The following is a 14762-nucleotide window of genomic DNA, read 5'->3' on the forward strand; positions in this document are numbered from 1 at the left end:
CTCAAGAACAGAGAACCAGTCTTATAACAAATGGACCACAGGTAATTCAGTGTGCAGTAAAACTTTAAAATAATTATGTCACTTAATGCTTGTGCATACTCTCTCAAACACACATAAACATATATTCATTCATAAGTTCATGGACAGCACCATCGTCCATTAAGCTGCCCAGGAAATTCAATATGTACAAATATGAATAAAAAACCAGCACCAAGGGTCTTGTAATGTTAATGCCAAACAATGTATATATAATATATATTATTGTGTATGTGATTGGTTGTGTAACTAACACACTGTTTATTGAGAAATAAGCATTTAACCATCTCCCCAAGCTCTTCTTGTATGTGCAATTGTAACTCTGTAATGACTTCATCATTACGAGTCCTGAGTGCGCTGCGTGTATCTGTATAATGTACATATTGCATATATTGGACACACATTTGATATGCATAGAGGAGATTGTATATGTTTTAAGGGGTTGAGGTGGAATGAGGGGGGGGGGTCCCTGGCATTTTCCCAGCAGATGGAATTGTATAACATTTATTAACCCTTTCCTTATGGTCAGAAAAATGTTCCTGGCAGTCAGGGAAGTTTTCAGTGAATTGGCTCATTGATGAAAGAATTTCAGTCTTTTCCCTGTGTGCCTTTTCATCAGAAATTGTTGGATTGCTAAAACCAGTCAAATTCATTTGTTTGCTACAGGCAGAACAGATTCATAAAAAACATTAATTTTAACACAATAAATGTTTAAATTCTTTAGAGCATTGTTTCATTAACAAAATGGAGCAATAGAAGCATAATAATAAATCAGGACCAATTTTTTTTTCTTTCAACTATAAATACATTTTGTAAATAATAAAAACGAATAATAAAATCTGCCCCAATACTGCCAAACATATACAAACTTTATATAAAATAAATAATATCAATTCCTTAACCTTAACCCCTAAGACCAACTGAAACTGCCCAAACAACTTGCAAGAGATCAGTGATTTTGGCTACAATCGGGCAGTCGCAACAGGCAAGCACATAAAAGGCAGAGAGCTGTTAGGCGTTACAGTTATTGTACAAATGACAATGCCATTTTTTTTTTAATCCTTCACTGTAATGTCTACAGCAAACGTGCCCTGCTGGTGCATTTATGTTCACAGTAGAAAGGTTTGCAGAGGTTAAGTTTGGGTCACAAGACAAATTAAATTGTAACAACCCAAGTGACATTGTATAATGTCTTCTTCCTCTCAATCAATAGGGCACTGTGAGCAGTATTACCATAGAGATGGCTTGCTCTTTACCGAAGGCTGTCTTTTGTTTGACAAGACAGATTTGCCACTTGAACTGTGATGTTCCCCAAGGACATGTACTTCATCAATTATTTGTATTCAGCATTTTAGAACATTTTCATATTTAAATCTGTAGGGTGCATAGTATGTGCAATGGCTGTAGCAGCAGACAAAGGATGGCTTGTAGCAATGCCCCAAAATGATCTGCTGTACTAATAAACACTGATTTGCAGCTCATTTCCTTTTCTTTTCTAGTCTGCTCCATCTCGATATAGCTATCTTTTCTCTCCATATTTTGCCAAGAGAGATTTCTCTGCAAACACTTCGCACTGGAAATTTCCACCTACGTGTAATGAGCTTTAATGGAGATGCGTTTAATCCCATGTATTTTAAGCATATTTGTAACGATTTCTATATTTACCAAAAGAAAAAAATTACACTACAATCATTTTATTGGTCAGAACGAATAATGCAGATTTACTAACAATTTATAGTCCATCCACTGGTGGTATACGTGTCAAAGGTCAACTTGGAGTAAAATTTCAATATAATATGCACAGTGATATTATACAATTTGAACTTGGTTTTGACTTTATTTATTATCTTCCGGGTATTTTTTAACTATTAACTCTCTGTAACTTGGAATTTAAAATACTATCTGGTTGCAGGGAGTAGGTGACCCCTGAAACCAAAAAATAAATAAATAAAAAACATTCCAGAGGATATATTCCCAAAAGATCATATTTACAAGTTATTCTGAATTGAGAAAGCCAGTTGGATGACTGGTGAAACATCTTTAAGAACAAGAAAAAGTAAAAAAAACACAGCATGTCCAGTAGATTTGACTTATTTTACTAGGGATGCAACAAATCCAGGATTCGGTTTGGGATTTGGCCTTTTTCAGCAGGATTCGGACAAATCCTTCTGCCCATCTGAACCTGCATATGCAAATTAGGGGTGGTGAGGGAAATCACGTGACTTTTTGTCACAAAACAAGGAAGTAAAAAATGTTTTCCCCTTCACACTCCTAATTTACATTTGCATATTAGGATTCGGATTGGTATTCGGCTGAATCTTTTGAAGGATTCAGGGGTTCAGCAGATTTCAAAATAGTCGATTCAGTGCATTTTTACATATAGACTGAAAATTGGATTGCCTCAAAATACTATAAACTACACTGTACATTCAAAAAATGTGACAATCACCCTTTAAATAGAATTAATGATTATCATTATCAAAAATCTTAAAGGAGTAAATCTTTTCTATATAAATTATATGTTACTTATATTATCTCATATTTTCCCATTGTTTGTGATTAAAGAGGGTGTCTACGCGAGCAATAACTTTTCTATTTTGCCCAGTGAAGGAATTTAATATATAGGAGTTTAATATTGTTAATGACTTTGAAACTGCAATAGAAATCAGTCTGCCCTTTGCTATTTTATTCTCAGTTTGCCAGGTTACAGAAACAATGTTAGAAATCAGCTCAACTCCAGTTCCCACAATGACTTGCACCCTTCTTAACAGAAGTTACAAACAGACCATGCAAGGAATTGTGGGAACTGAAGTCTTGAGGATAGCTACCTATAGAAACAATGTTGCAATGGTATAAATATTTAGGGAAGAAGAAGGAATTGTACCAGATAGAAACTGCTTTCAACAAGATATAGATTTACCAATAATCCTTCTGTATTTAGTTACTGTATATTACATAAATTACATAAAATTATGGCAGTAGGTTCTGGTTTATTATAAGAATGAATATCATTTCACCTTTTTAATTTTTTTTTTTTTTTTTAATTCAATCCCTACATCCAACCACCAACAGGCTGGCATACCTGTAACCACTGTCTCCATGCTTGGCAGCCAGGGAAGAATGAGTGGAGAAGGTCTGGCCCTAGAATTAACCAGGGGGTAGGGATGAGAAAGTGGCTTTAATTTAGGGATGCACCGAATCCAGGATTCAGCCTTTTTCGGCCCGGCCGAATCCTAATTTGCATATGCAAATTAGGGACAGGGCGGCAAATTGAGTGTCTTTTTGTCACAAAACAAGGAAGTAAAAAAATGGTTTCCCGTTCTCACCTCTAATTTGCATATGCAAATTAGGATTTGGTTCGGTATTCAGCCGAATCTTTTGCGAAGGATTCGGCAGAATCCAAAATAGTGGATCCGGTGCATCCCTACTTTAATTAAAAAAAGCAAACAAAACACTGAGGAATGTTTTAAGCAATATTGATATATTCCCATAAAATAATGTAATGGGTTGGTTTCACTTTATTTATACCGGTAAATAATATTTTACACAGTAAAAAGAAAGATGTATCACAGAGAGTATTAGCCTGGCAGAAAGGTAACCTGGGTTTTTCTGGATAAGGAGGTCTTTCTGTAATTTGGATTACTATACTATAAATCTGAAAAAAGAAAATCAGTCAAAAAATAAAAATCGTCTGCTAAACCAATGGAAATTAGACTTCCCATATGCCGGAGCTTTTTGGATAAGGGGTTTCTGGATAACAGATGTCATACCTGGAATTTTTCAGCACGTCTGAGTTATTGGGAATCATAACATGCCAAACATGTAATTATTTTCTGCAGTAGTAGAACAATAAAACATGAATGGCAGATGAAACTGTCATTGATATTTGTTGACAACAAGTACAGTTCAATTAAAAGCTTAGACAATACATGATTTAAATGGCAAACAATCTGCTATAATCTATGGCCTACTTTGCTCAGCAAAAAAGGAATTAGAAATTGTTTGTATCTTGCACGATAATCCTCTCAAATATGGGTCAGACTAAGGTTAGCAGTCTGAAAAAGCATTCACATCAAAGCCAGGCAAGGTTAACAAAATTCCAGCAACATGTGATTCCAACTGTTTTCTTTCTGAAGGGTTAGAGGTACGAATGGAATGAATAACTTTTGTTCAGGAGGAGGAAGAAAAAAAGCTGACATGTTGCCACAGTTCACATTATCCTTCTTGCAAACAATATTCACCTTAATCTAAAGATCATGGGCAGCAGAATGCTAAAGCCTGATAAACACTTTTGAAACAATGTAGCAGAGGTCAGTGCATGAACAGACCTTCCTAAACAACTGTTTTAGGAAGATGGGACATAAGTTGAAAATGCAACATTATTATTTTAATAATAATTTAAATGAGCTTGCACTTAGGGGTAAATTTATCAAAGAGTGAAGTTCCGCCATTAGAGTGAAATTCCGCAGCTCTCAATTCATTTCTATGGGATTTTGAAAGGCGTATTTATCAATGGATGAAGTGAAAGTTCACCCTTTGATAAATACGCCTATAAAAATCCCATAGAAATGAATGGAGAGTGGCGGAATTTCACTCTAGTGGCAGAACTTCACTATTAACTTCACTCTTTGATAAATATACCCCTTTGACTCTTATGATTTTCAAAGTAAACGATTAATGTATTATGCTAATATTCCATCACTGGGTGATTTTCCCCGAGACAATGACCATTTCTTTTTTGTGGGTGGTCAGGTTCAGATAAAGTTTAAAACTCAACTTCAGAAAGTTGTGTTATTCACGAGTCCAATACCAAACACATCACAAAAATATCAAGTCAGGCAGTTATTTTAATTTTAAAGGCTGTTTTGGCAGCAAGCAGATATGCCTATCAAAACTGTCTTTCCAATTGGTATTTTAGTAATAACTGAAAACAGTTATGACTTCTGATATTTTCAGGGCTTTTTATTGGCGCCATTATATTTGTATTTATAAATAATATAATCCAAGTATCTGAGTGAGCCAAGTATCTGAAATCACCTCCATGTGCCATTACTGTATTGCAAAATGCTATTAGTTCCAGAACAAAGTGTATCAACAGGCTAAATAACTAGCCTGTTGAGTCTCTTTCCATTGCCCATGATGTATGTCATTGTTGAAGCAGCCATAGCTGAAGAGGTTTCAGGGACTGTACACAGTTCTTTTGCAGTGAAAAAAAATATAAAGCAGAATTTCAGATTACCTAGATGTTGTATAGAACAGAAGAGATGCTGATGCTGCTCCAAACAGACTACACAGAAGATTTACCCGGTACGCAGCCGAACCAATGGGCAAAATAAATATTGCCATTTTAGCCAAGATAGTAAACAGTGGGTAACCAGGAGGGTGTGCAACCTGTCAGGAGATGAAAGGTAAAGGTTACAGACTAATAACATACAGTGTTTAATGTACAATTTTGATTGATTTCACTTTTCACATAAGGAGAAAGAAAAACTGCCAACCACAGGATTGGGGCGTGATATAAAAATTGTTCTTATACAATGGTAAACTGGTCTGGAAAAAAGTATTTGAAAGGGCTAGTTTTAAGAAAGAAGGGAAGATGCAAAGTTAGAAAACGAGTGTGAGAAAATAAAGAGTTGCTTCCAACTGTGAATGTGGTGTTCAGTGGTGGATTAATAATATGTGGGGTACAGAGGCTACATGCACAGCCCCCCCCCCCTTTTAGGCTACTGCTGGGTCTGGATCAGTACAGATCCTGGCACACGTGCACCCAAGCTCTCCACACCAGGTTCAGTACATGCCAGTGACATCAATGGATCTGCACACATCTAGACTGTCCCAGCAGCGCAAATAAAAAGAATATTAATACAAAAATGTTAAAAGAGAATAGAAATAATAATTGAAAAAAGCTAGATGGGCAGGTTACTTGGGGTCATCTTTGACCAGTCTTTCTCCTTCTCTAATTATATTACTTATACTGCCAAAACTTGCCGTTTCTTCCTCTGCAATATAGCCAAGATACACCCGTTTCTTTTAAAAACTCCTGACTCCCATTTCTCTCCCCTACAATCATGGGAAATTTTTTTTTTCCAAACGCATCAGGCAATAGTGCTGCTCCAGCAGAATCCTGCACTGAAATCCATTTCTCAAAAGATCAAACAGATTTTTTTATATTTAATTTTGAAATCTGACATGGGGCTAGACATATTGTCAGTTTCCCAGCTGCCCCAAGTCATGTGACTTGTGCTCTGATAAACCTCAGCCACTCTTTACTGCAAGTTGGAGTGATATCACCCTCCCCCAGCAGCCTAACAACAGAACAATGGGAAGGTAACCAGATAGCAGATCCCTAATGCAAGCAACAGCTGCCAACAACAACAGAAACAACAGCCTGCCAGAAAGCAGTTCCATCCTAAAGTGCTGACTCTTTCTGAAAGCACAAGGCCAGGCAAAATGACCTGAGATGGCTGCCTACACACCAATATTACAACTTAAAAAATACACTTGCTGGTTCAGGAATGACATTTTATATTGTAGAGTAAATTATTTGCAGTGTAAACAGTGTAATTTAGAAATAAAAAATACATCATAAAAATCATGACACAATCCCTTTAAACTCTGCTATTAGCATGGTTGCCTGTTAAGCAAAGGATAGCATATAAAACCCTTCTACTAACATTCAAAGCCCTTCACTCCTCACTACATTTCTTCTTTTGTTTCACTGTACGTTCCTGGTCATCTTCTTCGCTCCTCTCAGAGCCACCTTCTCTTCACACCATCCACATCCACTGCCACCTCTCGTCTCAAACCTTTCCATCTTGCTGCTCCTTACCTCTGGAATTCCATCCCTGAATTCCTCCGTAAGGAATCCTCTCTCAACCTCTTCAAGAAAATACTAAGTCTACCTTTTGAAGCACTAGAACATTAGCTTAGTCCTGTAACTACTGGATTATGGCTTACCTCCTGCACTTTTTCATCTCCGATTTGCACCTGTATGTTAGCCTCCGATCCACTAAGACTAAGCTTTATGGGGCAGGGACCTCCTTCCCACTGTATCTCTTGCCACATAGCACTTAAACTCTTTGTTCCTAAATGAGCTCTGTATAGATTAATTGTGTGATTTGTCTTCCCCGTGTATACTTTTATATATAATGTACTTTTATGCATTGAACAGCACTGTGGCTCCTTAACAGCACTTTAATTAAAGTTATCAATACAGTATATATATATATATATATATATATATATATATATATATATATATATATATATATATATATATATATATATATATATATATATATATAGACACACACACACACACACACATAAGAGACTCTCTGGAAGCGGAGAATTAGCTGCACTTTTGACTATTCAGACTAGTCAGATATATACTGGGGAAGGCACAAACTAAGCTGTGAAAAATATTTAGCAAGGCACAGCATAGTTTGAGGATGTGAAAGAGGAAAAACAGGGAACTAAGGCAGTGTTTGTATGGTATATGGAACATTTATTAATACTATTTGTAATGAATCCAACTGTGAAAATCTATGTAGTGCAGTATAAAAATATAAACAAACCAATGAATAAAAAAAAATGAACTAATTTTTCAATATGGTTTCCCTAAATCTTTGTGGGAGTTGTAACTCAGTGTTATGTGCTCAATCACTTATAGTGAGACGGAGGCCTGAAGCCTTGCCCTTCACTGGGTTTTTGTTAAAATCTTGATATCCTCTGAGCTGAATCAATGTAGTCAGCTACAAGTCATGGTCTGGGTGAGTGCAGAAATACAAAGCTGGCAGCTTGGTAATTAGCAACCAGGCATATGCCCACGCAGGCATTTAGATTCTCGCGCCCAACCACACTAAATTGAAAAAGAATCTTGTAGCTGCTTCATTTTGGGATTAAAACATCCAAAAGGAATGATGCCATGAAGGAGGGGGATTTAGTCTGACAAGTATCTAGCCACGGGGCATTAATCATAGACACCTATGTCTGTTAGTTGCTTTGATGCTGGAACTGAGTGCTTGCAAAGAGTGAGTGCAAACAACAACTGTTTCACTCATTTGCTCCTGCTTCCTCTAAAAATCTATTATGTCCTGCATGGGTTCGCATTTTTATTCAAACAAAATAATTATTCACAAACAAATAAAAACCTGATAATTTAACAAAAACCAACTATCGATTATGGCAAATGTAAAGACCACACGGCCTTTGGATAGTTCTTCACTGACAATCACCCAGCCTTACCTAAAGGGATCATGACACCATAATTAAGTATAATGAATAATAACACTTATTAAAACTGTTAACCCGATTTATTTCATTCTCCCCAGCTTATACACATTTTGGGTTGATAATAAGCCATCCCACTGTATATACAGTAAAAGCTTTTCTTTATAATTTTGTTTAATTGGATTTAAAACTTAAAGTAAATTGTCGCATACTGTACTTATAAGTTAGTAAAACTATGGTTTGAAAATAAATTAATCTACTTTGCTCCATGCTTAATTAAACTTGCCTAATTCCTAAAACTGTTAATGAGAGCATTGATTAAACAATAAAATTAATACTTACTCCAAGCTCATATGCGGCTGTGATCAGCTCCCCTGTGGAAAAATAATGTAAAACCAATAATTACTACTAGGAAATGACACTCCTCCAAAGTTTTCCAAATTCAAAGGCTTGCATTGGGATTTTGCATTAATTTGGCTTGATAAAAATAAATCTAGGGAGATTTAACAGCGTGAAATTCTCAGTAAAAATCCACCCACTTAAGATTTGGTTTAGCTGAAAGCAGTAAAAAAAAAAAAAAAAAAACCCACTGTATATACACATACACTCCCGTCTTGTATAACAAGCAAAGCTAACTAGTCCATCCTAAGGCACTATAACAGTAATGTTTCAATACATTTTTCTTTGATTTTGACCTGTAGAGACCAATGCTATATAGTCCTGTGTGGACCCAAACGTCACATCGGCTATTCATGCACAATTTGAATACATTTTTATTTTGATGCACAAATATCCCGGTGTTGCTGGTCTTTTTTGTAATATGTGAACTGTTTATGGTGCACCCGGGGCAAGTCTTGTAAGCAGGGTGCTGCCCTTGTGAAGATATATATATATATATTCACAAACACACACATACATACACACATATATATATATATAGTAAGGAGGATCAGCACTCACTGTATTGAAGATGAAAAAAATGCTTTTTATTCCCACCTGGGGACATTTTTCAAGGATATTGTGTAACAGTGATACCAACATTAAATACCCCAACCCATTAGTGAATTAGGGTGTACCCACTGTCTCCAATTCCACTTCCCGGGTGCTTGGTCAATTATATACATATACTGTATTATATATATACACATACAAACAAAAATTTCCTTTGTTTGTTTTTTATATATATATATATATATATATATATATATATATATATATATATCTCAAGGTAAAGTTGGCCAGCTTGAATATATTGCAATATATATATATATATATATATAAAAAAACACAATTCTCTAGAATGTCACTGTATGCTGTAGCATTATCAGTTCTGTTCACTGGCATTAAAGGAACAGTAACATCAAAAAAGCTCTGTAGAACACAATGGTGTTATCTGTTATCCGCTATTTAACCTGTATATATAGCATTTTTTTCTAATTTCTGGTATTGCTGCACAGCAGCTTGTTTATAAGAACTATAGTAGTGTTTCAAACAGACCCGTTTTACCAGTGCAGGGCAACAGTACATGATATTATCATTACTTTAAAATACTTTCATTTTTTGGTGTTTCTGTTCCTTTAAATGTCCAGCCCAAACCATGGGCTGGAATAATTCCTTCATCAGCAAATGTTCCAGTTGGCACTATGCTTGCAAACAGTGGCCTCCTTGCATCTACCAAACCTAGAATATGTGTTATTTTAGAAATTATACATGGTGCTGCCAATGCACTTATTTTGCCATGAGTTCTGTGTTCTGAAAAGTTTTAGACATTTTTATCATACAAGGTATTGTGGCCCTGCATTTATCCTGCCATGTGTGCTGGGGTATTGTATGCAAAAGTGGCCTGGCATTTATCCTGCAATGTGTTCTAGACTGTATTATAATTTAAATTAGCATGGTATGCATCTTTTCATATGTTCCAGGCTATTATATATAACACATTTATCTTGCCATGTGTTCTATTACATATAGAATGGGCCCAGGATTATGTACAAGAATCTGTAAAGAAAATATCATTAATTAGCCTGCACAGAGTTCAGATCTGAACTCCATCATAAACCTTTGCTATTAAATTGAACACTGCCAGGCCCCACTGTTGAACATTAGGGCTTGATCTCACTGATGTACTTGTGTGTAAATATTGGAAAATCCATGCATTCAACATCTAGTGGAAAGTCTTTCCAGAAGAGTAGAGGCTGTTGTATCAGCAAAGACGGGACCAACTCCTTATTAATGCCTATGGTCTTAAAATAAATATTTAAAAATATATATATGTGTATAGTGTTCATCAGTTCATGTGTTCGCATACTTTTACGATGTAGGTGCTGCCTGATTATGGGGTATGTAGGAGATGTAATTCTACAATAGCTGTACCAGCATGTCCCAGAATAGGCTACACAAATTACCTGACTGTAAGAAAGCAACAGAATAAACAAAAGTATTCCAAACCCAGTAAAACTAGAACTTTGTGCATTTTATGCACTTCCACAGCATTGCATTGTATGTACATTTTCCAGAACCGATTTAATATCAATGCTTTATCCATCCCCTTCCACAGAATCCACTATAGCTGTTATTAGCCACAAACATGCAAATATCATATACATATTTTTATTAGCATCCCTACAAATTAGAGTCAATTTACCTGAATCTCCACCAGGCACTGACGGGTGTAACGTATTTATGTATATCGCAGACACACAAGCGAACACTGCAAGGCTCATGATGCCATAAGAATGGATGGAAAGTGTCGCTAAAGTATTGCCTTCAGGTGCCATTGATTTTCTTTTCTTAGCAGGCATGATGGGTCACCAGAGAATATTAGGCAAATAACTGTACATACCACACATTACCAACAACAATACCTATGACAAAAAGAAAAAAGATCCATCACACATATAGCACATTATATGATTTTAAAATCTGTAAGTCAGAGTGACTTGTCTGTGTCATGACTAACAAAATGTGATGCCCCAGCCCAGGGATAATATGTTAAAGTGGTGGTTCCCTTCGAAGTTAACTTTTAGTATGTTATAGAACGTTTCAATTAGGGATGCACCGTATCCACTATTTTGGAATCGGCCAAACCTTTGAATCCTTTGCGAAACATTTGGCCAAATACCGAACTGAATCCTAATTTGCATATGCAGATTAGTAGTCGAAAGAGGAAAACATTTCTAGACAAAAATCACGAGATTTCCCTCCCTGCCCATAATTTGCATATACAAATTAGGGTCCGGATTCAGTTCGTCGGGTAGAAGGATTCGGCCGAATCTTGTATTTGGTGCATCCTTAGTTTCAATTGGTCTTCATTATTATTATTTTTTTATAGTTTTTTTTAATTATTTGCCTTCTTCTGTCTTTTTCCAGCTTTCAAATGGGGGTCACTGACCCCATCTAAAACACAAACGCTCTGTAAGGCTACAAATGTATTGTTATTGCTACTTTTTATTACTCGTGTTTCTATCCAGGCCCACTGAAATTCATATTCCAGTCTCTTATTCAAATCAATGTATGGTTGCTAGGGTAACTTGGACCCTAGCAACAGGATTGATGAAACTGCAAACTGGAGAGCTGCTGAATAAAAAGCTAAATAGCTCAAAATCCACAAATGAAAACTAACTGAAGATTGTCCCTCTAGATAACTGAAAGGCGAGGAACCCCTTTAATGGAGTGGTTTGTTGCTAACATCAATAAATGCATAAAATTGGCGGCACTCACAGACAGTGTATCCCAACTTGCAGATCTCAAGCCGGCATTCACTAGCAAGGTGCCTCATGCTACTACTGGTCACATGACTTGTTGTCTGGGCAGCAGCGTCTCTTACTTTACCCATGCGTGCGTAGGGAAAATCCTTTCCGTACGGCAACCCGAATGGGCCAATATTAGAGCTAGAGCCAGCGCAAGGCATTAGGCCATTCACTGCCTGGATAAGGCCCCATGCAGTTGCTTTTTTTCAATTCTGTACAAGGCTAAAATTTACCTTTACCGACAACAGTCTGTCAGAGGAGATACAGAGCTTCCTAACATCAGCTGCAAATTACATTTCTTCCGTTCCGGAGTTTAGCGGGAAGAGACAGCTGGTCACGTGATCAGCTTGTCGGGAGGGAAAAGAGACTTAGGTAGAGAAACCTGGCAAAACCTACTGTTTATGCTGTATATAACATGTATAGGCTGTGCCTGTGTTTGTGTGTGGCGTAAATATGTATCTCTATTCGACTGTGTGGATAGTGCTGCTACTTCCGTGCTAAATCGGTTGCGCATGCGCAGTACTCCTTTCCTCTCCGCTTTGCGTCCAAATTGATAAGTGTTAAGTAGCTGACTGCCACGCAAGAACTTGGTTGGCGAGATAGAAATGTATATCCCTGTCTGTATGGCTCTGTGTATATAAATGATATATAGGTATACAGTATGTAGATGTGTCTGTGTGTTTACATCAGGCGTAGTGGTAATTATGCACCTACAGCTTCCGGTTGTAGGGTTGCCACCCAGGTCCGGACTGAGAATTAAAATAGGCCCTGGCATTTCAGGTACACCAGAGCTGGGCAGGCGCCCTAGGCAGTCTGCCCGGCTGCTGCGCCGGCTAGTTGCGCGCTTCTGCGCATGCGCGAAGAGACGCTTCAGCGCATGCGCGAATCGACGCATGCATTCGCGTATGCGCACAGATGGGCGGTCGGCAGAGAAGGGACCGGACTAGGGGTATGAGTAAGTACGTGCCTGGCGCCCCTCCACCGTTGCGCCCTAGGCACGTGTCTACTCTGCCTACCCCTAGTTCCGGCCCTGAGGTACACAGAGGCCCAATCAGCCCACATAGAGGCCCAAACATCCCCCACCAGCCCACTAAATACTGACTTTCTATGGGACCTTATAGCAGCCCCTCTGGCATTTGCCAGAACCCACAGATTGCCAGTCCGGGCCTGTTGCCACCCCCTTAAAACCGAACACATGTGGGGGGTAAATTTACTAAGCTGCGAGAATTCAGCAGTGACGGCTTCGCAGCCATTGCAACACTTCACTGACCGAAAATTAGTTCAGACAACGCTAATTTACTAAAATGCTAAATCCAGGGCGCTGAGCGATCAAAGCCAAGATGCGCTAGTGTTCAATTCTGCCTAGAGCAACTTCGTTAGAGGTCTTCGCTCAGGTTAATTTGCATACGGCAGGAAATTTAAAAGAAGTTGTTATAATGCTCCACACATGAGCCTCTGTAATGTTCCATATGTTACAAAATGTATGGGGGAACCCGATTACCCAAAAAAAAGTTTAAGGACTTTTGCAAAAAAAGGAAAAGACGCCTGTGTTTTTTGGGACTTAGAGGTTAGGACTCCACGAGCGATTTTGTCGCGATCCGACACGCTGCAACAAAACGCATGCAGCAAAAATAAGGTAAGTGATAGAATTGTCGCATGGTGTCGCAGTTTTGATGCGACGCAGTGTCGGATCAACGCTGCGACAATTCTATCTCTTACCTTATTTTTGTTGCATGCGTTTTAAAAAATATAATGTAAGTAACAAAAGAATGAGGAAGATCTATGCACTCCAATGCACTTTGCCTGGTCTGAGCTGAGCTGGCGAAGGCAAGTCTGGCGAAGGAGGTAACATTCAGTAAAATCCGGATCTTAGTGAATTTCCGGAGTAACATCCATTTGCCAGAGTGAAAATTCGCCTGGCGATAGAGTGTGAATCGCCGCTAGCGGCTGTTTCCTTCCCTAGCGAAGTGACGCCTATGCCCGTTAGTAAATCGGCAAAGTGCCTGAAATGGGAAACGCTGGCAAATCTTCTCCAGCGTGAGTCACTTCGCCCTTTAGTAAATCTGCCCCAGCCTGCATGGCTAATTAGTAGAGATGCATAAATAAAAACTCATCAGCGTTCTATTCTTTCCTATGGGATTTTTAGAACTGTATTTATCAAATGGTGAGTTTCTAACTTTCACCCATTACTGATTTGATCCTGTTCTGTTTACCTCTTAAGCTGGCCATAGATGTTGAGATTTTTAAAAGATCCGATCCTCATCATGAGACCACGATTTTCTCGGAACGATCGGATTGTACGAATTGACCATCAACTAAAAAGACCAATTTGGCAGGAAAACAAAGGGGAGCTGCGTGCTTGGCCCTGCAAACATAGATAGATTGCACTGGGACCGATAAAGGTTTTTTAACCTGGCCGATCAATTTCCTGACAGATGTCGGCCGAAAAGTCGTAAGATGTACGATCGTTCGAATCCCATTAACCGCACGATAATTTCGAAGGATTGGTCGGACTTCCCTAAAATCGGTCGTTCTGCAAGAAGAATCGTCGTGTCTATGGGGAGCTTTAGAGGCTGAATATTCAGGTCACTTAAACCAGCCCCTAAACCACCTATAGGGAACCAGCCGAGTCTGTAGACTCTTACTTTGAACTGAACCCGAATCCACACACAGGGAACACTGGAGGTAATGCACAAAACCCAAGGTTGCAGATGTGGCAACACCAAAAGCTTGATTCACCATCAG

General features: G+C 38.1%; 1 protein-coding gene across 3 annotated transcripts in view; it reads right to left on the minus strand.

Moving 5' to 3' along the window:
• tmem260.L (transmembrane protein 260 L homeolog) overlaps positions 1–12605 on the minus strand; it is a 44586-nt gene extending 31981 nt beyond the window's left edge. The window contains exons 1-4 of one of the 3 annotated variants that reach the window (XM_041573119.1): positions 12251–12605; positions 10913–11132; positions 8611–8642; positions 5276–5427 (exon numbers count right to left, since the gene is read on the minus strand). In XM_041573119.1, coding sequence (XP_041429053.1) covers positions 5276–5427; positions 8611–8642; positions 10913–11069 — 341 coding nt within the window. In that variant the 5' untranslated portion in view covers positions 11070–11132; positions 12251–12605. Of the gene's footprint in view, positions 1–5275; positions 5428–8610; positions 8643–10912; positions 11133–11988 lie in introns of all 3 variants that reach the window. The other 2 variants (XM_018230750.2, XM_018230749.2) reach the window with 2 other exon arrangements.
• Between the last annotated feature and the right edge of the window lie 2157 nt (positions 12606–14762).

The sequence above is a fragment of the Xenopus laevis genome, chromosome 8L (genome assembly GCF_017654675.1).
Source record: "Xenopus laevis strain J_2021 chromosome 8L, Xenopus_laevis_v10.1, whole genome shotgun sequence".
Lineage (NCBI taxonomy): Eukaryota > Metazoa > Chordata > Amphibia > Anura > Pipidae > Xenopus > Xenopus laevis.